General features: G+C 45.8%; 3 protein-coding genes across 3 annotated transcripts in view; all 3 read right to left on the minus strand.

Annotated features, from left to right (window-relative positions):
• Window positions 1–8,296, minus strand: part of LOC112215252 (probable glutamate receptor) — a 28,690-nt gene extending 20,394 nt beyond the window's left edge. The window contains exons 1-4 of the mRNA XM_042299728.1: window positions 8,103–8,296; window positions 5,674–5,754; window positions 1,914–1,945; window positions 528–707 (exon numbers count right to left, since the gene is read on the minus strand). Coding sequence (XP_042155662.1) covers window positions 528–707; window positions 1,914–1,945; window positions 5,674–5,737 — 276 coding nt within the window. The 5' untranslated portion in view covers window positions 5,738–5,754; window positions 8,103–8,296. The remainder of the gene's footprint in view (window positions 1–527; window positions 708–1,913; window positions 1,946–5,673; window positions 5,755–8,102) is intronic.
• Window positions 8,297–12,622: 4,326 nt separating this feature from the next.
• LOC121839645 (1-phosphatidylinositol 4,5-bisphosphate phosphodiesterase eta-2-like) lies at window positions 12,623–16,317 on the minus strand. The gene is made up of 2 exons (XM_042299730.1): window positions 13,866–16,317; window positions 12,623–13,822 (listed from the first exon to the last, which is right to left on the minus strand). Exon 1 carries the CDS (start codon window positions 15,925–15,927, stop codon window positions 14,788–14,790), a length of 1,140 nt encoding a protein of 379 aa, XP_042155664.1. The 5' UTR covers window positions 15,928–16,317; the 3' UTR covers window positions 12,623–13,822; window positions 13,866–14,787.
• Window positions 16,318–16,774: 457 nt separating this feature from the next.
• LOC112215251 (1-phosphatidylinositol 4,5-bisphosphate phosphodiesterase eta-2-like) overlaps window positions 16,775–27,500 on the minus strand; it is an 86,809-nt gene continuing 76,083 nt past the window's right edge. The window contains exons 20-23 of the mRNA XM_042299729.1: window positions 26,924–27,003; window positions 21,234–21,618; window positions 17,826–17,854; window positions 16,775–16,858 (exon numbers count right to left, since the gene is read on the minus strand). Of these exons, the coding sequence (XP_042155663.1) occupies window positions 17,844–17,854; window positions 21,234–21,618; window positions 26,924–27,003 (476 nt within the window). The 3' untranslated portion in view covers window positions 16,775–16,858; window positions 17,826–17,843. The remainder of the gene's footprint in view (window positions 16,859–17,825; window positions 17,855–21,233; window positions 21,619–26,923; window positions 27,004–27,500) is intronic.

The following is a 27,500-nucleotide window of genomic DNA, read 5'->3' on the forward strand; positions in this document are numbered from 1 at the left end:
TACCTTCTGTCCAATCGCTCAGCGCACCATATACCGCTACCTTCCCAATCCCCCAGTCCAATCCCCCAGCCTACCGTATACTACCACCTGATACCTTCTGTCCAATCCCCCAGCGTACCGTACACCCTTCTGTCCAATCCCCCAGCGTACCGTACACCCTTCTGTCCAATCCCCCAGCGTACCGTATACCCTTCTGTCCAATCCACCAACGTACCGTATACCGCTACCTTCTGTCCAATCCCCCAGCGTACTGTATACCGCTACCTTCTGTCCAATCCCCCAGCGTACCGTACACCCTTCTGTCCAATCCCCCAGCGTACCGTATACCGCTACCATCTGTCCAATCCCCAGCGTACCGTACACCCTTCTGTCCAATCCCCCAGTGTACCGTATATCGCTACCTTCTGTCCAATCCCCCAGCGTACTGTATATCGCTACCTTCTGTCCAATCCCCCAGCGTACTGTATACCTCTACCTTCTGTCCAATCCCCCAGCGTACCGTACACCCTTCTGTCCAGGCCACTCACCCCTCGGACCACCTCCCCGATCATCCCCAACCAGTTTCCGCTCTCGTCCTGTTGCCCGTACTTTCCATCCTTCACCAGGTGCACGGTGTACTTGAAGTCCAACCGTTTGGCAATCTCCGCTAGCAGGTCAATGCAGTACCCCTCCAGCTCAGACCCTTGGGTCATAGTGTATGGTTCTTGCTGGTGGGAGTGAATCCAACAAGTGGATCATATTTTAAAACATGCACACTAGCATAGAGTTACATAAAGTTACTAGAGTGGCTCTGTCGTAGACCCTCATAAGACAAGAATGTGCTGATAACGGCAGCTATCTTGGTCAGGGATACATTCAAATGAGTCTAATTGACCAAGATGGCTACATTCACACCGCTGTATGCTCTGAAATAACACAGAGATGCAATACTAATTTCCTGCCATTGTTCCTTTAAATTTGAAAGACAGTGTTCTATTTAATTCTATGTATAGCAGTATATCAACTGTCGTGTCATGTTACAATATTGAGCGCATAACGACATGGGGACTGGCCACGAATGGCTCCCTAAAATGGTGGAATCTAGTGTGATGTCATGCGAGATCTATACTGAACAAAAATATAAATGCAACATGCAACAATTTCAATGATTTTACTGTTACAGTTCATATAAGGAAATCAGTAAATTTAAATAAATTCATTGGGCGCTAATCTATGGATTTCACATGACTGGGGCAAGTGTGCAGCCAATCAGAATTAGTTTTTTCACCCACAAATAGGCTTTATTACAGACAAAAATACTTCTCAGATTCATCAGCTGTCCGGGGTGGCTGGTCTCAGACCCATGAATGCACCTTATCAACATTTCTGGGATCTTTTATTTCAACTCATGAACCCAACACTTTACAAGTTGCGTTTATATTTTTGTTCAGTATATGATCAGCTGCTTTTACACAGCCATCCTGAGAACCCAATTCTGTCCACACTCGCATGTCAGATTTGCGCATTCACACAGCTATGTCCTCTGAAATAGCACACAGATGCAATACTAATTTCCTGCCATTGTTCCCTAAAATTTTGGGGTGGTTGTCATGGTAATGGCAGGTAAACTGAGCATCCAGACTGGGGTCAGATAAGCAACGTCATAATCTTATCAGGATTGAGAACCACATATGAATGTGGAATAAAATCGGAACTCAAAAGATCTGTGTTTTTTCTATTTAAACATTTTGGGGAAGACTAATAGGTATCAGACCTTTCAATACATCGGAATTGGGCTGCCACAGTGTTGTACAAACATAATGAAATATGAAAATGAGTATGTTTGCTGTCAGATGATATGATATGCAAAACCAACTAATTAAAAAAACAATGATTGTGATAGGTATTAGCATGATGTATATATAATATCTTACCAATATAGTGGTGACGGATAACACCGGGGGCCCTGGAACAACAAAAACAAAACATGAGAATCTCCGCACACTGCTCTTCAGCGTGTCTGGGTAAAAATATATGAAAGAATGCCAAGAATGTGCAACGCTGACATCAAGGTAAAGGGTGGCTATTTGAAGAATCTCAAATTTAAAATTGATTTTGATTTGTTTAACACTTTTTTGGTTACTACATGATTCCATATGTCGTTTTGATGTCTTCACTATTATTCTACAATGAAAAACCCTTGAATGTGTAGGTGTGTCCAAACTTTTGACTGGTACTGTACATGTATGTACATGAAATGAGTTGCACAATGAATATGAAAGATAGTCAAGATGTTGCCAAGGTTAATAATAATGATTTTTAATTCAAATAATAATTGTGTCCTTCAAAATGTGCTTACGTCAAAGAATCAGCAACTACAGCCTTTCAGACTTTTAACATTCTAGTTGTCAATTTGTTGAGGTAATCTGAAGAGATTTCAACCCATGCTTGTTGGATTGGCTTGATGGGCACTTCTTACATACCATACGGTCAAGCTGCTCCCACAACAGCTCAATAGGGTTGAGATACGGTGACTGTATTGGCCCCCCATTATAGACAGAATACCAGCTGACTAAATAGTTCTTGCATAGTTTGGAGCTGTGCTTTGGGTCATTTTCCTGTTGTAGGAGGAAACAGTTAAGCACTGTCCACAGGGCGTTGCAAAATGGAGCGATAGCTTTCCTTCTTCAAGATCCATTTTACCCTGTACAAATCTCCCACTTTACCACCACCAACGCACCCCCAGACCATCACATTGCCTCCACCATGCTTGACAGATGGCTTCAAGCACGCCTCCAGCATCTTTTCATTTTTTCTGTCTCACAAATATTCTTCTTTGTGATCTCAACACCTCAAACTTAGATTTGTCTGGCCATAACACTTTTTTCCGATCTCTGTCCAGTGTCTGTGTTCTTTCGCCCATCTTAATCTTTTCTTCTTATTGGCTAGTCTGAGATATGGCTTTTTCTTTGCAACTCTGCCTAGAAGGTTAGCATCCCAGAGAATCCTCTTCACTGTTGACATTGAGACTGGTGTTTTGCGGGTAATATTTAATGAAGCTGCCAGTTGAGTTTTTGTGAGGCGTCTGTTTCTCAAACTAGACACTCTAATGTACTTGTCATCTTGCTCAGTTGTGCACCGGGGCCTCCCACTCCTCTTTCTATTCTGGTTAGAGACAGTTTGTTCTGTTCTGTGAAGGGAGTAGTACACAGCGTTGTACGAGATCCTCAGTTTCTTGGCAATTTTCACTTGGAATAGCCTTCATTTCTCAGAACAAAAATAGATGGATGAGTTTCAGAAGACAGTTCTTTGTTTCTGGCCATTTTGAGCCTGTAATCGGACCCACAAATGCTGATGCGCCAGATACTAAACTAGTCTAAAGAAGGCCAGTTTTATTTCTTTAATTAGCGCTAACAATTGCAAAAGTGTTTTCTAATGATCAATTAGCCTTTTAAAATGATGAACTTGGATTAGCTAACACAATGTGCCATTGGAACACAGGAGTGATGGATGCTGATAATGGGCCTCTGTACGCCTATGTAGATATTGCATTAAAAATATATTTATGTATTTAAAAAAAATATATATATATATATATTTTAAATCAGCCTTTTCCAGCTACAATAGTCATTTACAACATTAACAATGTCTACACTATATTCCTGATCAATTTGATGTTATTTCAATGGACAAAAACTGCTTTTCTTTCAAAAACAAGGACTTTTCTAAGTGACCCCAAACGTTTAATGGTAGTATTAATATAAACTCAGCAAAAAAAGAAACGTCCTCTCACTGTCAACAGACTACTTTCTCTTCCATTTTGGGGGCAATGCAGGGGGACAGTAATGGGGTACCACAGGGCTGTGTTTCAAAACCCCTGTGGTGAGACTAAAGTGGGGTCCTACCCACCCTGCTCTGCCCTAAATACATGTTCTGGCACCAAACCCCCCTTCCAACCACTCCACCAGAAAAGGGGAAGTCACCCTTTCCAACCCCCTCCCTTTTTAGACATTATGCATGGCATTCAAACTTGTTTTCCTTGCCGTCGATTGACTGTGACCAATGCCATTTCAGCGTGTCCGCTTCAGGACCTAACAAGCCCTGCCAGGGTTGGAGGCAGGGAAGCGGAGGTGCCGGCGCAGTCGGGGTACTCCCTTGGTATCACATGGTGTCAGTGACACACTGACACACATCAACAGTTATTTGTAAAAAAAGACCACTGGCATCGACCTACAAGCCCACGGAGATGCCGGTCATTTCGCGGGCTTGCCCCGAGCCATTGACTTCAAGCTCAATTGATTTATTATACTCTTTTGTTGGCCGTGGCAGGCATCCTCTCAGATGACTTGTGAGAAATGGTCGGCTGCCAGATCTGATGCGGCCCTGGCACTTTGAACGCGGTTCCAGCCGTCCAGCCTTGGTCAATGGGAAGAGTCAGATGTCGAGACACTAACCATTTTGGGGTGCCTTCCCACAGGCTAAAACATGCTGGGATGCTGGAGGACTTTCAAAGGCTGGTTCTATTAAAGCTGAACTGCTCTAGAAGAGACTATTGCCTTTCACAGCAATATGTTTTCTACGTATTCACTTCAACATTTTCCCCCCAATTTCCTATAAATAACCTAAGATAGTTCAGAGGCGTCTTGACTACTTATAAATCCACTAGGGGTCACTATAGTAAAATGGTTAACAAGTACCCCCTGCACAGTAGCAGGGAAAGGGGGATACCTAGGCAGTTGTACAACTGAATGTCTTCCACATTTAACCCAACCCCTCTGAATCAGAGGAAGTGATTCTGGGAGATTTTGGTGTTTTTAATAAGGGACTCAGCCTGGTCTCATTGACTAGAAATTACATAGTAAATGTAAATCTGGGACACTCAAATTAGTATATGTTAAAGGCTATTTAGCAACTTTTCCACTACTTAGCATGTTAGCCAACCCTTCCCCTAACTCTTTAACCTAATTCCTAAACTTAACCCTAACCTGGATAACATTAGCAAGTTAACCACCAAGCTAACATTAGCCACAAATGAGAATTTGTGACATAACATTTGTGTTACAAATTCGTAACAAATTGCCCCCAACCACAGATATAGGATCTAACGATAGGATTGTTACCAATACATGACCCTGGATTTATGGCTATAGTAGCAGATTTCCTGAGAATACCTGTTCCTAGGAACACCTGCTCCTTCCATGACAGACTGACCAGGTGAAAGCTATGATCCCTTATTGATGTAATTTACTAAAACACTTCAATCAGTGTAGATGAAGGGGAGGAGATGAAGGGGAGGATTTTTGAGCATTGAGACATGGAATGTGTGCCATTCAGAGGGTGAATGGGCAAGACAAAAATATTTAAGTGCCATTTAACGGGTTATGGTAGTAGGTGCCAGGCGCACCGGTTTGAGTATGTCAAGAACTGCAACGCTTCTGGGTTTTTCACACTCAACAGTTTCCCGTGTGTATCAATAATGGTCCACCAAAGGACATCCAGCCAACTTGACACAGATGTGGGAAGCAATGGAGTCAACATGGGCCAGCATCCCTGTGGAACGCTTTTGACCTTGTACTCCAGGCCCTGACGAATTGAGGCTGTTCTGAGGGCAAATGGGGAATCAACTCAATATTAGGAAGGTGCTCCTAATGTTTCGTACACTCAGTGTATACCATGTGATATATTTATATTTACCTGCAGTGCAAACAACAGATAGCAGTGCCACCACACACACAACCGATCCAATAAACGCTTTCATGTCGTCACCTTCTGAACCTGAGAATTAAAAGGTGAAAGCAGTTCAGTGACAAAGTTAAAATGTATAATAGATTTTTACATAGTGTATTTTGTTGATTAGAAGCTCATTCATTTCAGTTTGTATCAACAGATATGAGTGTAATAAGAACTTGAACATAAGCTGTGTGTCAAATTAAGTTAAAAATGGGAGTTATACATAGTAAAATATATACAGTACCAGTCAAAAATTTGGACACAACTACTCATTCAAGGGGTTTTCTTGATTTGTACTATTTTCTACATTGTAGAATAATAGTGAAGACATCACAACTATGAAATAACAGTAATAACAAAAAAGTGTTAAACAAATCAAAATATATTTTAAATTGAGATTCTTCAAAGTAGCCACCCTTTGCCTTGATGACAGCTTTGCACTCTTGGCACTCTCTCAACCAACTTCATGAGGAATGCTTTTCCAACAGTCTTGAAGGAGTTCCCACACATGCGGAGCACTTGTTGGCTGCTTTTCCTTCACTCTGCAGTCCTACTCATCCCAAACCATAATGCAGCACTCCATCACTCTCCTTCTTGTTCTTGGTCAAATTGCCCTTACACAGCCTGGAGGTGTGTTGGGTCATTGCCTGTTGATGAGACAAATGATTGTCCCACTAAGCGCAAACCAGATGGGATGGTGTATCGCTGCAGAATGCTATGGAAGCCATGCTGGTTAAGTGTGCCTGGAATTCTAAATAAATCACTGACAGTGTCACCAGCAAAGCACCCCCACACCATCTCCTCCTCCATGCTTCACGGTGGGAAGAACACATGCGGAGGTCATCCTTTCACCTAGTCTGCATCTCACAAAGACATAAATCTCACATTTGGACTAAGACGAAAGGACAGATGGTCCAATGTCCATTGCTTGTGTTTCTTAGCCCAAGCAAGTCTCTTCTTATTATTGGTGTCCTTTAGTAGTTGTTTCTTTGCTGCAATTCGACCATGAAGGCCTAATTCATGCAGTCTCCTCTGAACAGTTGATGTTGAGGTGTGTCTGTTACTTGAACTCTGTGAAGCATTTATTTGGGCTGCAATCTGAGGTGTAGTTAACTCTAATGAACTTATCTGCAGCAGAGGTAACTCTGGGTCTTCCTTTCCTGTGGCGGCCTCATGAGACCCAGTTTCATCATAGAGCTTGGTGGTTTTTGCGACTGCACTTGAAGAAACTTTAAAAGTTCTTGACATTTTCCGTATTGACTGACCTTCATGTCTTAATGTTGGACTGTTGTTTTGCTTTGCTTATTTGAGCTGTTCTTGCCAAAATATGGACTTGGTCTTTTACCAAATAGGGCTTCTGTATACCACCCCTATCTTGTCACAACACAACTGATTGGCTCAAACGCAATAAGGAAGAAATTCCACAAATTAACTTTTAACAAGGCACTCCTGTTAATTGAAATGCATTCCAGGTGACTACCTCATGAAGCTGGTTGAGAGAATGCCAAGAGTGTGCAAAACTGTCAAGGCAAAGGGTGGCTACTTTAAAAGAATCTAAAATATGTTTTCATTTGTTTAAAACTTGTTTGGTTACTACATGATTCCATATGTGTTATTTTATAGTGTTGATGTCTTCACTATTATTCTACAATGTAGAAAATAGTCAAAAATAAAAAATAAAAAGCCTTGAATGAGTAGGTGTCCAGACTTTTGACTGATATGTATATATATTTATTTTATAAGATTGAAGGTAATATTGTCTCAGGTTATACCAATCGGATTTAATTTAGGACTTTTTAACAAATACTTTTTTGCTAACCAAGGACAATGCTTTTTTTTTGTGGGTTGGGACTCACTGACAGACCACACCTAGAGATTGGGTTGTAGTTACAACACATGGTTTGGTCTATCTGGTTCGTCACAAGGTTCAAATTCAACTTTATTTCTAATAAAAACATTGGATGTCCTACATCAGAATTTCACAATAAGTTCTAGTTTGGGGGTCATAATGCAAAGGAAATGTAAAAGACCATGCCTCATCTCACGGCACATAAACTTTTACAATAAGGCACGTGTAGGTGTAGTACATGGCCAATATACCACAGCTAAGGGCTGAGAGCTAAGGGCACTAGAGCCGTAAAACATACTAATAATAATGTTTTGTCATCCCTATGGTATACGGTCGGATATACCACGGCTGTCAGCCAATCAGCATTCAGTGCTCGAACCACCAAGTTTCTAATTATTAGTAGATGACACATGGAAGAGAAAGCTTCTAAATGTTTTTTTTTAGGAAGTACAACAGCAATAAGATGCTGTCATTCAAAATTCACTGTAAAAGTAAATAGTACTGTCTCAATAAACTAGGAAAAAGTCCAACAAGGATTCCTTACCTTAGATGTTCCGTCCTACGTGGTAGAGAAGTGGAAGGATGGAAACGAAGTAGTGAATGAAGAGGGCCGGTTGGGAGCAGTTTAAGGAGGGGGGAGCAGATATCACACAACCCACATTTATAAAAGGGTTGGATATGGAAGGACGACAGCGAGTTGCATCCCAATAAATCTCTGCTTTCTTCCAAAGTGTGCACTTGTTCACTTCCCTTGGTACAAATGCTTAGCAGCTTTATAGAGTGCTACACATCAAGATAACCAGGTTACATAAGAGAGACCCCCCCAACATCTCCATATGTAAGTCAATGTGTAACAATCCAGATGAATAGGCATGTTGTCAGGTTACATACATAAAGAGAGAGCCCCCAACATCTCCCTATTTAAGTCCATGTGTAGGGGTCTCCTGACCCCTCCTGACCCCTCCTGTCTCAGCCTCCAGTATTTATGCTGCAGTAGTTTATGTGTCGGGGGGGCTAGGGTCAGTCTGTTATATCTGGAGTACTTCTCCTGTCTTATCCGGTGTCCTGTGTGAATTTAAGTATGCTCTCTCTAATTCTTTTTCTTTCTCTGAGGACCTGAGCCCTAGGACCATGCCTCAGGACTACCTGGCATGATGACTCCTTGCTGTCCCCAGTCCACCTGGCCGTCCTGCTGCTCCAGTTTCAACTGTTCTGCCTGCGGCTATGGAACCCTGACCTGTTCACTGGACGTGCTACCTGTCCCAGACCTGCTGTTTTCAACTCTCTAGAGACAGCAGGAGCGGTAGAGATACTCTTAATGATCGGCTATGAAAAGCCAACTGACATTTACTCCTGAGGTGCTGACTTGTTTCACCCTCGACAACTACTTTGATTATTATTTGACCATGCTCGTCATTTATGAACATTTGAACATCTTGGCCATGTTCTGTTATAATCTCCACCCGGCACAGCCAGAAGAGGACTGGCCACCCCTTATAGCCTGATTCCTCTCTAGGTTCCTTCCTAGGTTTTGGCCTTTCTAGGGAGTTTTTCCTAGCCACCGTGCTTCTACACCTGCATTGCTTGCTGTTTGGGGTTTTAGGCTGGGTTTCTGTACAGCACTTTGAGATATCAGCTGATGTAAGAAGGGCTTTATAAATAAATTTGATTTGAATGTGTAACAATCCAGATGGATAGGCATGTTGTCAGGTTACATAAGAGAGAGGCCCCAACATCTCCCTATTTAAGTCCATGTGTAACAAATCCAGTAATAACTGTAGGTCTATTATCTGTAGAATCAATCCCGTCGGTACAAAGTGATCACATCAACTCAACCAAGCAGCAGGCCACTGTGACTGGTTCTCTTATTTGGAACTACAGGCTATGAGTCTTGGATTGGTGCACACTAGCAGCTTAGAATGATGCATATCAGGATGGCAAGGCTTGTTTTTGTCAGGTTACACAAGAGCCCCTCTCATCCTGCCTTGTTGGCAGCCAATGGAACAGATACTGTTCCCAGAAATCAGGGGGGGAAGAGTGGCGCAATGAGGGGCAGATTTCCAAATCCTTTGGGAATCATCAGGAGGTTGGAACCAGAGGGAAGATATGTGGTCACTGAAAACAAGTGTCCTATTCTTGAAGCTAACCCTAAAAGGAGTTATTTGCAGAAGAACAGTGCTAGAGAGGGAGAGATATCTGTTTGTAGAATAATTATTTTGAGGAAGTGGTCAGAGTTGGTGCAGAATAACAGATCTAAAAAATCTTGATGCGGTAACAAGTTGTTTTTTCTGTCCTAGAAGTTCATTGGTAAAGATATGAATGAAGGTTCAACCTGTTTATTTTGGTATTGGGCAGAGTTAGCTTGTTTGGTTAGTTCATGTTAATCCCCTTGACAACATCCAAGAGACTTGAATTACTGCACTATTCAATAATCAGAGAAGTACTTATTATGTACCCAAGCAGCCCGTTCAAATTAACTAAAGAGATTAACACAGGGCAATTAACTCATCTTTTTCATGTTGTATACTTTGGAAGAACGCCTGGGACTCTGGCAACAGAAGGTGAAGTCATAGAGGAGTTCAGTCTTACAAACTTTATTTACTTAATTCCATACATCTCAATTTCTTCCAGAGAAATCCAAAAGCTGTGAGCTCGGAGTTATGGGGGGTTGGAGTTTGGTGTGAGGCATTCAAGCCCCGGTGACACCATCATTCCCTCAGTTCAGTAGTGACTCAAAAGGGCTCCAGATTGAACCATGGCCAACCGACTTGATAAATACGGTTTGAAGAGGGGAGTCGAAGTGCCCTTGGAATCCTAATGAAGCAGTCTTTTGTGAAGCCTTTCCCAGTACAAAATAAGCGGCCTGGCTATAGCCAACAGTTCCACCAGAGGTGTCCGTTGCCTTGGCAACGCCAGACAAATAAAAATGTTGATGGTCGACTGTTGTCCGTTGAGTGACAGGTCAGTAGATCGAAAGTATAAGCGAGGCTTTAACCGTCTAAACACTATGCTTCTGGTGCTTTGCCATATGTAGCATAACCTGTTTCTCACCCTTTAGCAAGCAAGGCATTAGTTCCTGGATTACGTCTTTTGAAGGCCTTCAGAGGTTTATTAGCTTTAAGCCTTAAAAAGTTGTAGTTCAGTTAAAGTGTGACGACCACATTTTATCTTCCAAAATCTTGGGGTGGCAAATGTAATAGAAAGGATGACGTTTATTTTTTATAATACATTGGGCATGTATTGTGGACCGAGTCATTGTTCTGGAACATTTCTCCCCATCAGGGAGTGTGATGAACTACGCCAATGAGGTTGGGATAGGTAATGGTTGGTCAACACAGTCCAGGCAGGCAGTTCATAATGAGGTTGGGAGAGGTAATGGTTGGTCAACACAGTCCAGGCAGGCAGTTCATAATGAGGTTGGGAGAAGTGGGTGGTTGGTCAACACAGTCCAGGCAGGCAGGCAGTCCATCATTATGGCAGCTAGCGAAGCCACCTTGCCAACACCGAGCACTTTTACATGGGGAAAGGGGGATACCTAGTCAGTTGTCCAACAATGTATTCAACTGAAATGCATCTTCTGCATTTAACCCGGGGGGGGGGCTGCCATAATCGGCATCCACGTCTTCGGAGCCTGGGGAACAGTGGGTTAAACTGCCTTGCTCAGGGGCAGAACGACAGATTTTTACATTGTCAGCTCAGGGATTCGATCCATCAACAACACCGGTGCCCCCGCACATCGACTGTGCCGGTACCCCCTGTATTTAGCCCCGCTATTGTTATTTACTGCTGCTCTTTAATCATTCGTTACTTTAAGTTTTTTCTAATTCTTAAAGCATTGTTGGTTAAAACTTCTTGGTGACAGGGGGCAGTATTTTCACGTCCGGATGAAATGCACAAATTAAACTGCCTGCTACTCATCCCCAGAAGACAAGATATGCATATTATTAGTAGATTTGAATAGAAAACACTGAAGTTTCTAAGACTGTTTGAATCATGTTTGTGCGTATAACATAACTTATTTAGCAGGCGAAACCCTGAGGAAAAACCATTCAGAAAACCATTTTAGGTCACTCTTTTCAATAGGTTTCATTGGGAATCCAGATTTCTGAGGGACCTTCATGCAGTTCCTACCGCTTCCACTGGATGTCACTAGTCTTCAGAAATTGGTTGAGGTTTTTCCTTTGTGTAATGAAGTAGCCCTGTTCAAAACGAGGGTCACTTGAAGTGTACTGTTAGATAGAGGCGCGTGACCAGAAAGGTAGCGTCAGTTTGTTTTCTCCCTGTATTGAACACAGATCATCCAGTCTTCAATTTTATCGATTATTTACTTTAAAAAATACCTAAAGTTGTATTCCAAAAGTTGTTTGAAAAGTTTTGGCAAATTTTACAGGTAACTTTTGAGATATTTTGTAGTCACGTTGGGCAAGTTGGAACCGGTGTTTTTCTGGATCAAACGCACCAAATAAATGGAAATTTTGGATATATATCGACGGAATTAATCGAACAAAAGGACAATTTGTGATGTTTATGGGACATATCAGAGTGCCAACAGAAGAAGCTTGTCAAAGGTAAGGCATGATTTATATTTTTATTTCTGCGTTTTGTGTCACGCCTGCAGGGTTGAAATACGCTTCTCTCTCTCTTTGTTTACGGAGGTGCTATCCTCAGATAATAGCATCGTTTGCTTTCGCCGAAAAGCCTTTTTGAAATTTGACATGTCGGCTGGATTCACAACACGTGTATCTTTAATTTGGTATCTTACATGTGTGATTTAATGAAAGTTTGATTTTTAGTAATTTTTTTGAATTTGGTGCTCTGAATTTTCTCTGGCTTTTGGCTTTTGTATTGTAAGTAAGCAATTCACTGTAAGGTCTACACCTGCTGTATTCGGCACGTGACAAATACATTTTGATTTGATTTGGCCCAACGCTCTACATGGCACAACCATGGCAACTTCTGTAGGGATAAGTTCAACAGGCTTCCCATTTTGTTGGAATATAAATCTCCGGCCCAAACACTGAGACAAGAGTGCAATGTTGAATTAACAAAATAAGCGTGTTAAATATACAAGAGAGATTTATTCAGTTCATAATTACATCTGGTTTTTACTTCAATATTGTTCCTAAAGTTTTGCGGAGAACTGGCATGGCAGTGCAAACTGTACAGAACAAATAAACATGCTTGGAAACGAGGGTCAATGCTATCTGGTTGAGTATCTACAAAGACAGTGTAACCAATCATCCTTCAACAGCCTGAACACTGAGTAAGACAAGAAGTCGTCGACAAATCAGTTCCCCATATAAAAAACTTTTTTTTTGTATAATAAAATAAGAGAGACGTACATAAGTGTTTAAAAAACATGCAGTCAAATAAAAACAGGTAGCAGGGGTCTTTAAGTAGAATAACTTGTATGGTACAGCTTTCCAAATCACTGGCAGCTCACTCAAATCACACTTCACTGTACTCACAAAATGTAAAAAGTTGGATTTAAGACTTTTTAGGAAAAATAATCATTATTGTTGCCATTTACTCTTATCCTTTTCAGTAAAGACTCCACATTGACTAAACAACAATCTTTTTTAAATCCATAATCTGCAATATATTACACTTGTTTAAGTTGTTTACAAATATTTCTAGCACATGGCTGGGCTACTGGTGATATATAATGAGTTAACGCAGATTATTATTCAATTCAAAGACATGCTCAAGAACATTGGTGACTAGTAAGTATTTATTAAACCTCCCACTTTGGGCTGCATGTGTCAACATGTAAATCATACATGCAGAATCTATGAGAATAATTACTGTCTAACCTCAAATTAGCCACGGAATCTCTAGTTTGAAAGCTGGAAGGTGAGAGGTGCCATTTTCCCTAAATTTTCTCCCACATGGGTCAGCCCCCTAGCAATTCAAGTTCAAGCCAATGAGCTTCAGCCCCTCGCCGTTTGAGTGACAGCTAGCAAGATACACACAAAGCAGAGCAAAAGAGAAAGCTAAGATGTGATGCACATACCTGCACGTGTCGTAGTACGCAATTTTCGAGGACCAGTTTTGTCTCATGAGCGCTACTTTCAGAACTACTGGCTCAATAAATATTTTTAAAAAAAACATCTCTACACATTTTAAAAGTACAGTATATACATAGTTAAAATTTGAAGTTTAAAAAGGGTTTTAGAATAGTAAAACTCCACTAATGGTCGTCTATTGCTACTTTAGGATCAGCTCAACTCACAATGAATACTCTAAACATAAAAGTCTTTGAACCTAGACAGTCAGGCATATACAAACATGGGCCGTCACTGTGTACCTAGACAGTCAGGCATATACAAACATGGGCCGTCACTGTGTACCTAGACAGTCAGGCATATACAAACATGGGCCGTCACTGTGTACCTGGACAGTCAGGCATATACAAACATGGGCCGTCACTGTGTACCTAGACAGTCAGGCATATACAAACATGGGCCGTCACTGTGTACCTAGACAGTCAGGCATATACAAACATGGGCCGTCACTGTGTACCTAGACAGTCAGGCATATACAAACATGGGCCGTCACTGTGTACCTAGACAGTCAGGCATATACAAACATGGGCCGTCACTGTGTACCTAGACAGTCAGGCATATACAAACATGGGCCGTCACTGTGTACCTAGACAGTCAAGCATATACAAACATGGGCCGTCACTGTGTACCTAGACAGTCAGACATATACAAACATGGACGTCACTGTGTACCTAGACAGTCAGGCATATACAAACATGGAAGTCACTGTGTACCTAGACAGTCAGGCAGGCATTGCTTATCCAATCACATTCCACCGTTCCTCATTTGGTGCAAACAAATGAGTGCATTGGTAAAGGATGCTTTCATTGTACAACTCATTGCTGTTTCTATTATTTCTGAGCAATTATTTGGTGTTTGTTGTGACCATTGTGGTAAAAATGACTAGTCCATCTTTTGTGACCTGCTAGGCATTTGCTGTGTATAGGTGTTCATAGTTAATGTGAGTTACTGAACACATTTATCAGAGAAAAACTGTGCTTGTGACTGTCTGGAAGTAGAATGATTCTCCTTGATTAAATACATTTAAAAACACATCCTATCAAGATATACAGAATGTCATTCCTTTAAAAATTACAATTTACCTTCCTGGAAAGCTGGATGGAATTTTAAATGAGTTATGCTTCTATGTCTCTCTCACGCTCAGTTCCAAAAGGAGTCTGATTCTCAGAGCTTGAGCATGAAAAAGACCTCGTTGTTGTCAGAGTTCAGGGAGGTCTGGGACTGTCTGTTGGGGGGCCCTGGGGTGCTGAGCTGGCTCAGCAGATCCAGGCTAGCGCAGGGGCTCCGGGCTACGCAGCACGCCCCCTCCGGGTTCCCCCGCTCCTCCATGGGGCTACCGCCACCGCTAATGCTAGCGTTAGCAGCGCCAGTAGCAGGGTGGGACTGGTTGAGACACTGCAGCCTCTGCCTCTCTTGGGCCTGCTTGGCCCTGTTGGCGATGTAGCGCACCCTGCTCTGGCTACGGGACGATGTCCTCCGTAGTGGGGGCTCCTCCTGAGGCTCCTCCAGGGGCCCCTGGGTCACCTGGGGGGCAAAGTCACGAGCTGTCAGGGGCTCCACGTCCGTCAGCCTCCTCAGCTGCTCAGTTAGGTCGCTGGGCAGCCGGGGCCTCTGGGGATTATGGTTAGGGTAACCCTGCCGCAGGTCGTTCCGGGAAGGCCTAATGATGAAGCTGCGGGTGATGCTGCGGTACTTGCTGTCAAAGTTGCAGGCAATGTCATCCGAGGTCAAGTCCCCCAGGCTCTTAGACATAGAGGCCACGGTATCCTGGGGGCTGGTTGCGGCAGCAGAGGGCTTCTTGGCTGGGGGGGAGGAATGCTTCAGCCCTTCCATGTAGAGGCGGCTCCAGGTGTGCCTCCTCTGGGTTATTCTGCTGGGTGAGTCCACTGGAGGCTCCCTGTGGGCGCCAAGGGGCCTGGGTTGCAGTTCGTCTTCTGGTTCCCCCAGGTGGCCCTGCAGGAGGTTGGGGTTGGACTTGCTCTTGCTGACCTGCAGCGTCTCGAAGGAGGCTATGGCAGAGCGTGGCCGGTTGACCCAGGAGGGTGGGTCCGGAAAGATGTCGCCCGGGGAGGTTCTGTTGCTCTGACAGGTGAGGCTCTTCCTGGCCAGATTGGGCAGGGACAGGTCAATGACAGTGTCGTTGGACGATATGCTGGAGGATGAGGACACGCTGTCTCTGTGGCTGCCTGGCTTGGGCTCCAGCTTGCTCCACAGCCGGTCGTTCAGGGTGGCGTCGATGCACACCTCTGGCATGGCTGATGACTGCTGCTGCCCCCCAGCCACCGCCTGCACGTGGCCCTCCATTTTGGTCCTTCTGACAGGCGTGTTCAATGGGCTGCTGCCAAACAGAGCTCTTAGGGCCTGGACTTTCAGAGGGCTGGCGTCTACAGAGGGGTCGGGGGGAGGAACAGGGGACTTTGCACTTAGCTCACTCTTGAGTTCAGCATCGTCCTTTGTGTGGCCTGACTGAGTATACGGTGCTTCCACTCGGCATGGAGAGTGCCCCACTGGTGACGAGGTGCCGTCATCGACCCGGGGGCCTCCGCTGTACTGTGAGGGTTTCAGGTCTTTGGGGTCATGTGTCACAGGGGCCGAGGTAGTCCTGTGAAGGGCAGGTGGTCTCTTGTTGTCCCCTCTACCATTGAGGGGACCCTCCTCCCCCCTACCGTTAACGGGACCCTCCTCCCCCTACCGTTGAGGGGACCCTCCTCCCCCTACCGTTGAGGGGACCCTCCTCCCCCTACCGTTGGGGACCCTCCTCCCCCTACCGTTGACGGGACCCTCCTCCCCCCCTACCGTTGAGGGGACCCTCCTCCCCCCCTACCGTTGAGGGGACCCTCCTCCCCCTACCGTTGACGGGATCCTCCTCCCCCTACCGTTGACGGGATCCTCCTCCCCCTACCGTTGACGGGACCCTCCTCCCCCCCCTACCGTTGACGGGACTGTCCGCCTCCCCCTACCATTAACGGGACTGTCCGCCTCCCCCTACCGTTAACGGGACTGTCCGCCTCCCCCCTACCATTAACGGGACTGTCCGCCTCACTCTTAGAAGCCGGGGATGAGGTGAAGATGGTGATTGCTGTGGATATAGGGAGCGGTGGAGGTGGGGAGTGATGTGTGGATGAGTGGTCTGCTGGAGTGGAAGAGGAGTGAGTGAGATGGCAGTCCCCCAGTTCATCAGCGATTGGTGCGAGCAGTCGAATAGGGGGAGCTGGTCTCTGCACTGTGGAAGGATCTGGGGGGGGGGAGAAGAGGAGCACCAGATCTGTAAGCACAGGACTACATTCATTATCAACAGTCAAAATGGTTACTGCAATGTCACCCGGGGAGGTTCCGTTGCTCAGACAGGTGAGGCTCTTCCTGGCCAGGTTGGGCAGGGACAGGTACGTATAGTATCATCACGTGGATCTTATGATGCACACAGCATATACACAAATATAATGTTTCACACGAAACATAATTGCAATTCAACATATGCTTATGGGTTCAATCAGCATCCCGGAAGTTCAGCTTTACAGCATGATTGACATTTTTAAAAAGGCAATGTTCCCACTTTAGCGGAGACCGTATTCACGGTGAAACGCTGCTTATGTCATCTCAATCTGACCTTTACAGTTCTACAAACCAGGGAATCTGTAACGTTTAAACTATAAAGACTAAAATAGAGCACTAAAATGGGACCTTGATGGATGGATGCCTAAATGACCCATATTCATTCTGATGAATTGCGTTCATCCACTGATGATCAGGATGTGGTTCTGAGCTGAAAACATAAAACGACAACAATGGAATGGGAATTACCAGCAGTGTAGTTATGAGTGGAAATGATGATTCACACAAGTGAGACTCCATGTGCCCCAAAACACAGTCAAACACTCCCAAATCATTCTGGTGAAATCTGTGTCCCTAGCTCAACCTCGATATGCTTGCCCTAACACAGTACAAAGTGTGTTGTTAAACCCCCATCTGTGACTCTGACTACTTGGGTCATATTAATTAGTGCGTAACGTAGCAAACACGTTTTGCAACGGAAATCAAAAGACAAGTGTTTATTTTTAGAGGAATTCAGGTACCGTAGTCCCTGATCCAGTCTGCGTACACGGTGCTTACAGAGACTTGGTGAAGGAGGGTTATGAAGACAGTCACAGGGAATGAGCAGAAAACAGTGGGTGAGGGTGCAGACATTCAAGGGTTCTCCTTACCTGGCTATTGTCATCCCCTCAATTCTGCACTAGGAACAGAGAGCGTGCAGAGAGAGGGACAGAACAAAGGAGGTTAGCAGAGAGAACGGTGCAGAGGAGAGGGCTGAAACAAGGAGGTTAGCAGAGGGAACAGTGCAGAGGAGAGGGCTGAAACAAGGAGGTTAGCAGAGGGAACAGTGCAGAGGAGAGGGCTGAAACAAGGAGGTTAGCAGAGGGAACAGTGCAGAGGAGAGGGACAGAACAAAGGAGGTTAGCAGAGAGAACAGTGCAGAGAGAGGGACAGAACAAAGGAGGTTAGCAGAGAGAACAGTGCAGAGAGAGGGACAGAAAAAGGAGGTTAGCAGAGAGAACAGTGCAGAGAGAGGACAGAACAAAGGAGGTTAGCAGAGAGAACAGTGCAGAGAGAGGGACAGAACAAAGGAGGTTAGCAGAGAGAACAGTGCAGAGAGAGGGACAGAACAAAGGAGGTTAGCAGAGAGAACAGTGCAGAGAGAGGGACAGAACAAAGGAGGTTAGCAGAGAGAACAGTGCAGAGAGAGGGACAGAACAAAGGAGGTTAGCAGAGAGAACAGTGCAGAGAGAGGGACAGAACAAAGGAGGTTAGCAGAGAGGGACAGAACAAAGTGCAGAGGAGAGAGGCTGAAACAAGGAGGTTAGCAGAGAGAACAGTGCAGAGAGAGGGGACAGAACAAAGGAGGTGAGCAGAGAGAACAGTGCAGAGAGAGGGACAGAACAAAGGAGGTTAGCAGAGAGAACAGTGCAGAGAGAGGGACAGAACAAAGGAGGTTAGCAGAGAGAACAGTGCAGAGGAGAGGGCTGAAACAAGGAGGTTAGCAGAGAGAACAGTGCAGAGAGAGAGGGACAGAACAAAGGAGGTGAGCAGAGAGAACAGTGCAGAGAGAGGGACAGAACAAAGGAGGTTAGCAGAGAGAACAGTGCAGAGAGAGAGACAGAACAAAGGAGGTTAGCAGAGGGAACAGTGCAGAGAGAGGGACAGAACAAAGGAGGTTAGCACAACTGGATAAAGGAGAGGGAACAGTGCAGAGGAGAGGGCTGAAACAAGGAGGTTAGCAGAGGGAACAGTGCAGAAACAAGGAGGTTAGCAGAGGGAACAGTGCAGAGGAGAGGGCTGAAACAAGGAGGTTAGCAGAGGGAACAGTGCAGAGGAGAGGGCTGAAACAAGAGTGCGTAGAGTCATTTGAGAAAATTGATAAAGTATCAGAATGCTACTTCATTATAAGGGCAAAACGATCAACTTCACAATATCACGTTTCTAAACTATTTAAAAAACTATGTCTACAACAGATATACTGAAGTATACTGTGCTGTGAAAAGACAGTACAACTTACCACAAACTAATTACAGACCGTAACACAAGAGAGCCTCTGTGTTAAGTGAAAGGGTAGCAGCTGAAGCTGAGTTTAAAGAGAAAAGTAGAGAAATATTATAATAGAATAGTAATAGAATAGAAGTACATTGTCCTAAATGTATGGTGAACATCCTTCATTGTAACATCGCCATAAATCCCCCCCCAAAAAATGATCCTTTGATGTATTGCACTGAGTGGGAGATACTAAGTCTGGGTGAGCAGGGGTTTGAGAACAGCTGGTGTTCATCAGGGTTTGGACCAGGAGAGTTGGAGGGCTCCCCCCGGGTCAAGTCATATGATGGTTTGGCTCTTTCACTTTTGGGGGAGATGTTTAATGTTCATTGTTACCAAGGGGTTGATTTCTAGAGTGATATGGGGCCTTCAGTCTAACAAGGTGGTGTACTTTCCATAGAATAGTGGATTTCTCATTATTTGTTGTATTTTCTTTTTTTGCTGTACTCTTATCTGTTGGGCACAAAATGATGAAATATTTTTCTTACAACTCATTACTAGTTTGCTACTCATTATTACAATTATGCCTTTTAGTACCATTGAGCTTATAAATTCTAGTAACGATGGGTAGTTAGTGGGAATTTATGTGCTAATGAGCTAAAGTCAAATTTGATTGGTGAGGGGATGAGCGTTCGTCAACTCTGACTCTACGAGGTCTGGAGCCTGCTGGTTTTCTGTTCTACCTGATAAATAATTGCATCCAGCCGGTGTCCAAGGTCTAAATCAGCCCTGTCCACGCCTTGGTCAGAGGGGAACAATGTAGAGAAAAAGCAGTGGAACTGAGGTCCAGAGTTGGTCTAGACAAAAGGGTGACTGAGTGGTGAGGGAACCGGAGATCTAGAACACTAACGGTAACTTTTGATTGGTGGAAGAACCGGAGGTCTAGACAAAAGGGTGATTTTGATTAGTGAGGGGATCTGGGTTCTAGACTACATTATAAACCCATAGACATCAGCTCTCTGAAGGGTGGGTCTTCTGGGGGTACTGCTCACAGTACATGGCTTATTAGTAGGGGATCAGCACTGCACATGTGCTCACTATGGCAACTGTAAGGGACTGCTGTGGGTGCTTCTAAAACACCTCAATGGGTACTACTGTGGGCATTGCAATGGCAGCTCCACCTTCCTGGCAAAGAACATGGGGCATTTACTGTGCAGCTCGTCCATCTTCTGAGCAAAGAGGAGGTTCATCTCACGCTGCAGGGTGCCCACGGCGAGCCTGCCGCTGTCAAGAACCCCTCGCGGAGGCAGCGTAGGAGCCAGCTCGAGGCTCCCCAGGATCTCGCAGCTGCTGCAACTGTCGCCGAGCGACAAGCTGCCACAGTCGGAGCTGCTGATGGTAGTGCCAGGGGCCGGGCCGCAAGCACTGCCGTAGATGGGCAGCGGGGCGCCGCTCCGGCAGTCGGGGGTGAGCGTCGCAAGCGGGGAGGTAGGAGGGGAGGGGAAGCGCCGGTGGGGCATGATGCAAGAGCAGGCGTTCCTCTCGGCGGGGTCGGGGGGAGCCTCAGTGGGGTCGGGGGGAGCCTCAGGGGGAGGCTCAGTGGGAGCCTCAGTGGGACAGGTGTCCAGAGTTTGATGGGCTCTGGCTCGGGACCTGGGAAAGGGGATAGGTCGGAAGAACGCCTGGGGCTGGAACAGGGGCAGGGCCTCAGCTCTGGGCTTGGACTGGGCCAGGGACTCATCAGGCTGGGCTGCAGCCAGGGCCTGTGGTTTGGGCTTTGGCTCGCTCGGGTTGAACCTGCCTGAAGGGAGTGGGACAGCGGAAGGCTCTCTCAGGCCTCTCTGTCCACGCCTTGGTCCTCTCTCCCCATTTCTCCTCATCCTTGAACTCCCTCTCCTCTGGGCTTTCCTTAGAGCTAATAACATAGATCATGCAGTTGGAGGACACCCCCATCCTGCCACTGCTGTTGAGGGCCACGCGGGCAAACACTCCATGTTTCTCATTCAGGGAGTCGTCAATCGGCTGCGCTGCCACCTGCTTTAGGGGCTCGGTCAAGGAATATCGGCGGAAACGAGGTGAGCCCTTACCTTTGCCCTCGTCGGGGTGGAAAGCCTCGTTGGTGCCATGGTGCCTGTTGGTGCCTTGGCGTGATGCGGCGGGGGCAACGGCGGCCGTGGTGTCCCAGGTGCCCTGGTGGAGCAGCGGGGGCTGGGAGGAAGCAATGAGGTGGCTGTCCTCTAACTCCCGGTCCTCGCTGGTGCCTTCTGAGCGGTAGTCTTTGGTGTCGGTGGCGATCTCGGGGAAACCCTCCTTGACCTTGGGCAGGACCTTGGTGGGCGCGCTGGCCGTGCGGCGCAGCAGGTGGGCGCCGAACGTGTGCTTATGGCTAAGCTGTGCAGCAGCATGGCTGTCGAGAGAAGTCTGCTTTGGGTTTCTGTGAAACAGCCCTTTGATGCCGCTGGACACCTTGCCCTGAGAACAAGAGACAAAACAACATCATGAACTGGTTCACAATAAGCATTTACCTGGACATACAGTAGTGACAGAGAGGGGGTCACCATGTACAGAGAGGGGGATCACCATGTACAGAGGGGGGGGGAGGGTCACCATGTACAGAGTGAGAGGGGGAGGGTCACCATGTACAGAGTGAGAGGGGGGGTCACCATGTACAGAGTGAGAGGGGGTCACCATGTACAGAGTGAGAGGGGGGGGTCACCATGTACAGAGTGAGAGGGGGGGTCACCATGTACAGAGTGAGGGGGAGGGTCACCATGTACAGAGAGGGGAGGGTCACCATGTACAGAGAGGGGGAGGGTCCCCATGTACAGAGAGGGGAGGGTCACCATGTACAGAGTGAGGGGTCACCATGTACTCACCATGTACAGAGGAGGGGGTCACCATGTACAGAGTGAGGGGGAGGGTCACCATGTACAGAGTGAGGAGGGGGTCACCATGTACAGAGTGAGGAGGTCACCATGTACAGAGTGAGGGAGAGTCACCATGTACAGAGTGAGGGGAGAGTCACCATGTACAATGTGAGGGAGAAGTCACCATGTACAGAGAGGGGGGTCACCATGTACAGAGTGAGGGGAGGGTCACCATGAACAGAGGGGGGAGGGTCACCATGTACAGAGTGAGGGGGGGGAGGTCACCATGTCAATGTGGGGGGGGGAGGTCACCATGTCCAATGTGGGGGGAGGGTCACCATGTCAATGTGAGGGGAGGTCACCATGTACAGAGTGAGGGCAGGTCACCATGTACAGAGTGAGGGGAGGTCACCATGTACAGAGTGAGGGAGTCACCATGTACAGAGTGAGTGGAGGTCACCATGTACAGAGTGAGGGGAGGTCACCATGTACAGAGTGAGTGGAGAGTCACCATGTACAGAGTGAGTGGAGGTCACCATGTACAGAGTGAGGGGAGGTCACCATGTACAGAGTGAGTGGAGGTGGGATGTAGAGATGGAGATCATCATTTGACATTCACCAATCGAATCAACACTGGGTTACCTGCTGTGACACTCTTTGCACTGAGACCACCATGATGACTGGTGTGTGTGTGTGTGTGTGTCTGTTCATTTCAAAATGCTTTGCCTTTCAGCACATGATGTGCAGCAACCCAATGTCATCAAGTAGATCCAAGTGGAATTACACCAAGACTGAGTGCCCAAGGCATTACAGTACATGTGATGCCAACCGACTAATAGCACAAACATGCAGTTTCGCCCCCCCCCCCCTCCTCCTGAGAGATCTGGGCAAGTCTGACAGAGTTCATGTTTTACGGCGTTAACACGTGTACTTTTCTCTTAATCCTGCAGTGCTCCATGCTGGGAATCTCCTGAGTATGGGTAAAATACCCCTAGCCCCGGGTATTGTGTCATTCTCTCTCCCCCACCTCTCCCTCCCTCCGGCGCATGTTAGTGACATTGGATCTGCTTTGGGTCGATGGAGGATACTGACGAGTCAAGCTGTCACAATCATGTTCGCAACTCATGTTCGGCATGAGTTAGCTCTAACGGGCGGACGTTATTGCCTTGCGGGTGCAGATGGGCGAAATCACTGGGGTGGCAGGGAAGGGGCATGTGGCACATGCAGGGTGCTGACTGGATTTCACTACACCTGGGTTCAGAGTGGCGCCTTCAGGACTCCTAACAATTTTCTGCCTCTAAAAGCAGCGTTTGGACAAAGGGGGTTCAACTGAAATCACAGAAAGGAGAGAGCGAGGGAGGGCGAGAGAATTAGAGAGAGAAGGGAGAGTGAGACGAGAGAGAAGGGAGAATGAGAGAATTAGAGAGAGAAGGGAGAGTGAGACGAGAGAGAAGGGAGAATGAGAGAATAGAGAGAGAAGGGAGAGTGAGACGAGAGAGAAGGGAGAGTGAGAGAATAGAGAGAGAAGGGAGAGTGAGACGAGAGAGCGGGAAGTGAGGGAGAGTACAGCAAATAGATACACAAACAGTCAAAGCAGACAAAGAGATCTGGAAACAGGAAGAGAAATGAACAACAGTGTGGTCATTACAGTATGTGTTGATGACAGAGACAAGAGAATGCAGTATAGAAATAAAAGAAGAATGACAAGTTCTCTAGTAGATAGTCAGACTATCGAAGATGGTTTAAGTTCTCTAGTAAACTCAGCAAAAAAAGGAACGACCCTGTCCTTCAAAGATAATTCGTAAAAATCCAAATAACTTCACAAAGGATTTAAAAACACTGTTTCCCTGCTTGTTCAATGAACCATAAACAATGAATGAACATGTACCTGTGGAACGGTTGTTAATTAAGACACTAACAGCTTACAGACGGTAGCCAATTAAAGTCACAGTTATGAAAACTTAGGACACTAGAGGCCTTTCTACTGACTCTGAAAAACAACAAGAGAAAGATGTCCAGGGTCCCTGCTCATCTGTGTGAACGTGCCTCAGGCATGCTGCAAGGAGGCATGAGGACTGTAGATGTGGCCAGGGTCTCTGCTCATCTGTGTGAACGTGCCTCAGGCATGCTGCAAGGAGGCATGAGGACTGTAGATGTGGCCAGGGTCTCTGCTCATCTGTGTGAACGTGCCTCAGGCATGCTGCAAGGAGGCATGAGGACTGCAGATGTGGCCAGGGTCTCTGCTCATCTGTGTGAACGTGCCTCAGGCATGCTGCAAGGAGGCATGAGGACTGTAGATGTGGCCAGGGTCTCTGCTCATCTGTGTGAACGTGCCTCAGGCATGCTGCAAGGAGGCATGAGGACTGCAGATGTGCCCAGGGTCTCTGCTCATCTGTGTGAACGTGCCTCAGGCATGCTGCAAGGAGGCATGAGGACTGTAGATGTGCCCAGGGTCTCTGCTCATCTGTGTGAACGTGCCTCAGGCATGCTGCAAGGAGGCATGAGGACTGTAGATGTGCCCAGGGTCTCTGCTCATCTGTGTGAACGTGCCTCAGGCATGCTGCAAGGAGGCATGAGGACTGTAGATGTGGCCAGGGCAATAAATTGCAATGTCCGTACTGTGAGACGCCTAAGACAGCGCTACAGGGAGACAGGACGGACAGCTGATTGCCCTCGCAGTGGCAGACCACGTGTAACAACACCTGCACAGGATCGGTACATCCGAAAATCACACCAGCGGGACAGGTACAGGATGGCAACAACAACTGCCCGAGTTACACCAGGAACACACAATCCCTCCATCAGTGCTCAGACTGTCCACAATAGGCAGAGAGAGGCTGGACTGAGGGCTTGTAGGCCTGTTGTAAGGCAGGTCCTCACCAGACATCACCGGCAACAACGTCGCCTATGGGCACAAACCCACCATCGCTGGACCAGACAGGACTGGCAAAAAGTGCTCTTTACAGACGAGTCGCGGTTTTGTCTCACCAGGGGTGATGATCGGATTCGCATTTATCATTGAAGGAATGAGCCTAACACAGAGGCCTGTACTCTGGAGCGGGATGGATTTGGAGGTGGAGGGTCTGTCACGGTCTTTGCTGGGGTGTCACAGCATCATCGGACTGAGCTTGTTGTCATTGCAGGCAATCTAAATGCTGTGCGTTACAGGGAAGACATCCTCCTCCCTCATGTGGCACCCTTCCTGCAGGCTCATCCTGACATGACCCTCCAGCATGACATTGCCACCAGTCATACTGCTCATTCTGAGCGTGATTTCCTGCAAGACAGGAATGTCAGTGTTCTGCCATGGCCAGCGAAGAGCCTGGATCTCAATCCCATAGAGCACGTCTGGGACCTGTTGGATCGGAGGGTGAGGGGTAGGGCCGTTCCCCCCCAGAAATGTCAGGGAACTTGCAGGTGCCTTGGTGGAAGACTGGGGTAACATCTCACAGCAAGAACTGGCAAATCTGGTGCAGTCCATGAGGAGGAGATGCACTGCAGTGATTAACGCAGCTGGTGGCCACAGTAGATACTGACTGTTACTTTTGATTTTGCCCCCCTTTGTTCCATGTCTGTTAGTCACATGTCTGTGGAACTCGTTCAGTTTATGTCTGTTGTTGAATCTTATTTTATACAAATATTTACACATTTGCTGAAAATAAACACAGTTGACAGTGAGAGGACATTTCTTTTTTTGCTGAGTTTAGATAGACTATTGCAAGATGGTTTTAGTTCTCTAGTAGATAGACTATGGAAAGAAGGGTTCAGTTCTCTAGTAGATAGACTATTGAAGATGATTCAGTTCTCTAGTAGATAGACTATTCAAAGATGGTTTCAGTTCTCTATTGGAGAGACTATATAATATGGTTTCAGTTCTCTAGCAGATAGACTACTGAACGAAGGTTTCAGTTCTCTAGTAGAGAGACTATAGAATATGGTTTCAGATCTCTATTGGAGAGACTATAGAATATGGTTTCAGTTCTCTAGTGGAGAGACTATAGAATATGGTTTCAGTTCTCTAGTAGATAGTCAGACTATTGAAATGGGTTCAGTTCTCTAGTAGTCAATTGTTTCATTTGATTCAAAGTGCATTGATTGACTCCCGGTAAGAACACTTTGTATAAGTGCAAACTGTAGTAGAATATGCCTACAGTTTTCCAATACCTATTCAATTAACTTTTCTGGTTCAATGCAAGATGTTACGACAGTCCAACAACATTAGATTTATCCAAAGTCGACTGTACATCAATTTAGAGCGACTTGAGTCAGTAATCTAAAAATCCTATATCATAAATACAAGTTCATATCACTGCCTGTCTATAGGGAGAGTAGCATCTGGCTTGAAGAAAATATAATCACTATTGAGGCGACTGTAATCTATATCTGTCTCCATTTAAACGCGCTAATTGTCAGAACGGTGGCGGCTGCAGCAGCTGCCACTCGACTGTAACACGCAGATGACACAGCTGGGCTGTCTGGGCCGTGGTTGGCTGCTGCTAAGGACACTTCATTACTTAATTAGGCACCTCTGATTAATTATTCTCCATTGAGCTGCAACCGGGGCAATTAACACTGAGCTCCTAATTGAATGGATTTTTCAATGATTATATTTATTTTCCAGCTTTGGCACGAACAATCCTTCATCTGTATAACAATGGAGATTTTTTTTCCTTTCAACAACCACCATCTGTTGATGACTAGGAGGAAAACTCACTTCAATTCTCTCTGAAATATTGTGTTGAAAAGTACTTGGAGCAGAACTTTTTTTATTTATTAATTATTTTTTTAGAAGTCCAATGTAAAATTATTGAGAGACGCACAATTAAAAAGTGCTACAATTAAAAGAACAAACTCTTGCATACAAAACAAAAAGGGCTTGTGGGTGAAATACCACTTCCCTTACTACCTACCTTACCAGTGATGTCATGTACAGACACATGAACAAAGATGGAGGCCGCCTCCATACCTTCCAAATACACGTGGCGATAACCTACATTTAAAAAAAAAAGCACACACATCAAATATGACAATGAGCCCAGCGACATGGAAACAAACAGAACAATGTTTCATATCTCTGGACTCTCTGGTAGAAGATCAATGAAACAACCATGAAGCACTACTAAAATCAGAGAAGGCCTCAAAAGTTTTCAAATAGCACAACAATCATAAACTGTTCCCAGTACAAATAACAAAACTATGAACAGCTATATCAACTAGAATATGAACACATATACTGACCTGTTCCCAGTTCACAACATAACACTACTATCAACTAGAATATGAACACATATACTGACCTGTTCCCAGTTCACAACATAACACTACTAACAACTACAGTATAAACAAAACACATACTGAACTGTTCCCAGTTCACAACATAACACTACTAACAACTACAGTATAAACAAAAACACATACTGAACTGTTCCCAGTACAAAACATAGTACAAACTGCTAACAGCTATATACACACACACTAACACACACA

This window comes from Oncorhynchus tshawytscha, linkage group LG16, assembly GCF_018296145.1.
Source record: "Oncorhynchus tshawytscha isolate Ot180627B linkage group LG16, Otsh_v2.0, whole genome shotgun sequence".
In the NCBI taxonomy this organism is placed as follows: Eukaryota; Metazoa; Chordata; class Actinopteri; order Salmoniformes; family Salmonidae; genus Oncorhynchus; species Oncorhynchus tshawytscha.

What these genes read in the sequence shown, in the direction of transcription:
- LOC121839645 (XM_042299730.1), bottom strand. Translation starts at nt 15,927, where the DNA reads ATGGAGGGCCACGTGCAGGCGGTGGCTGGGGGGCAGCAGCAGTCATCA.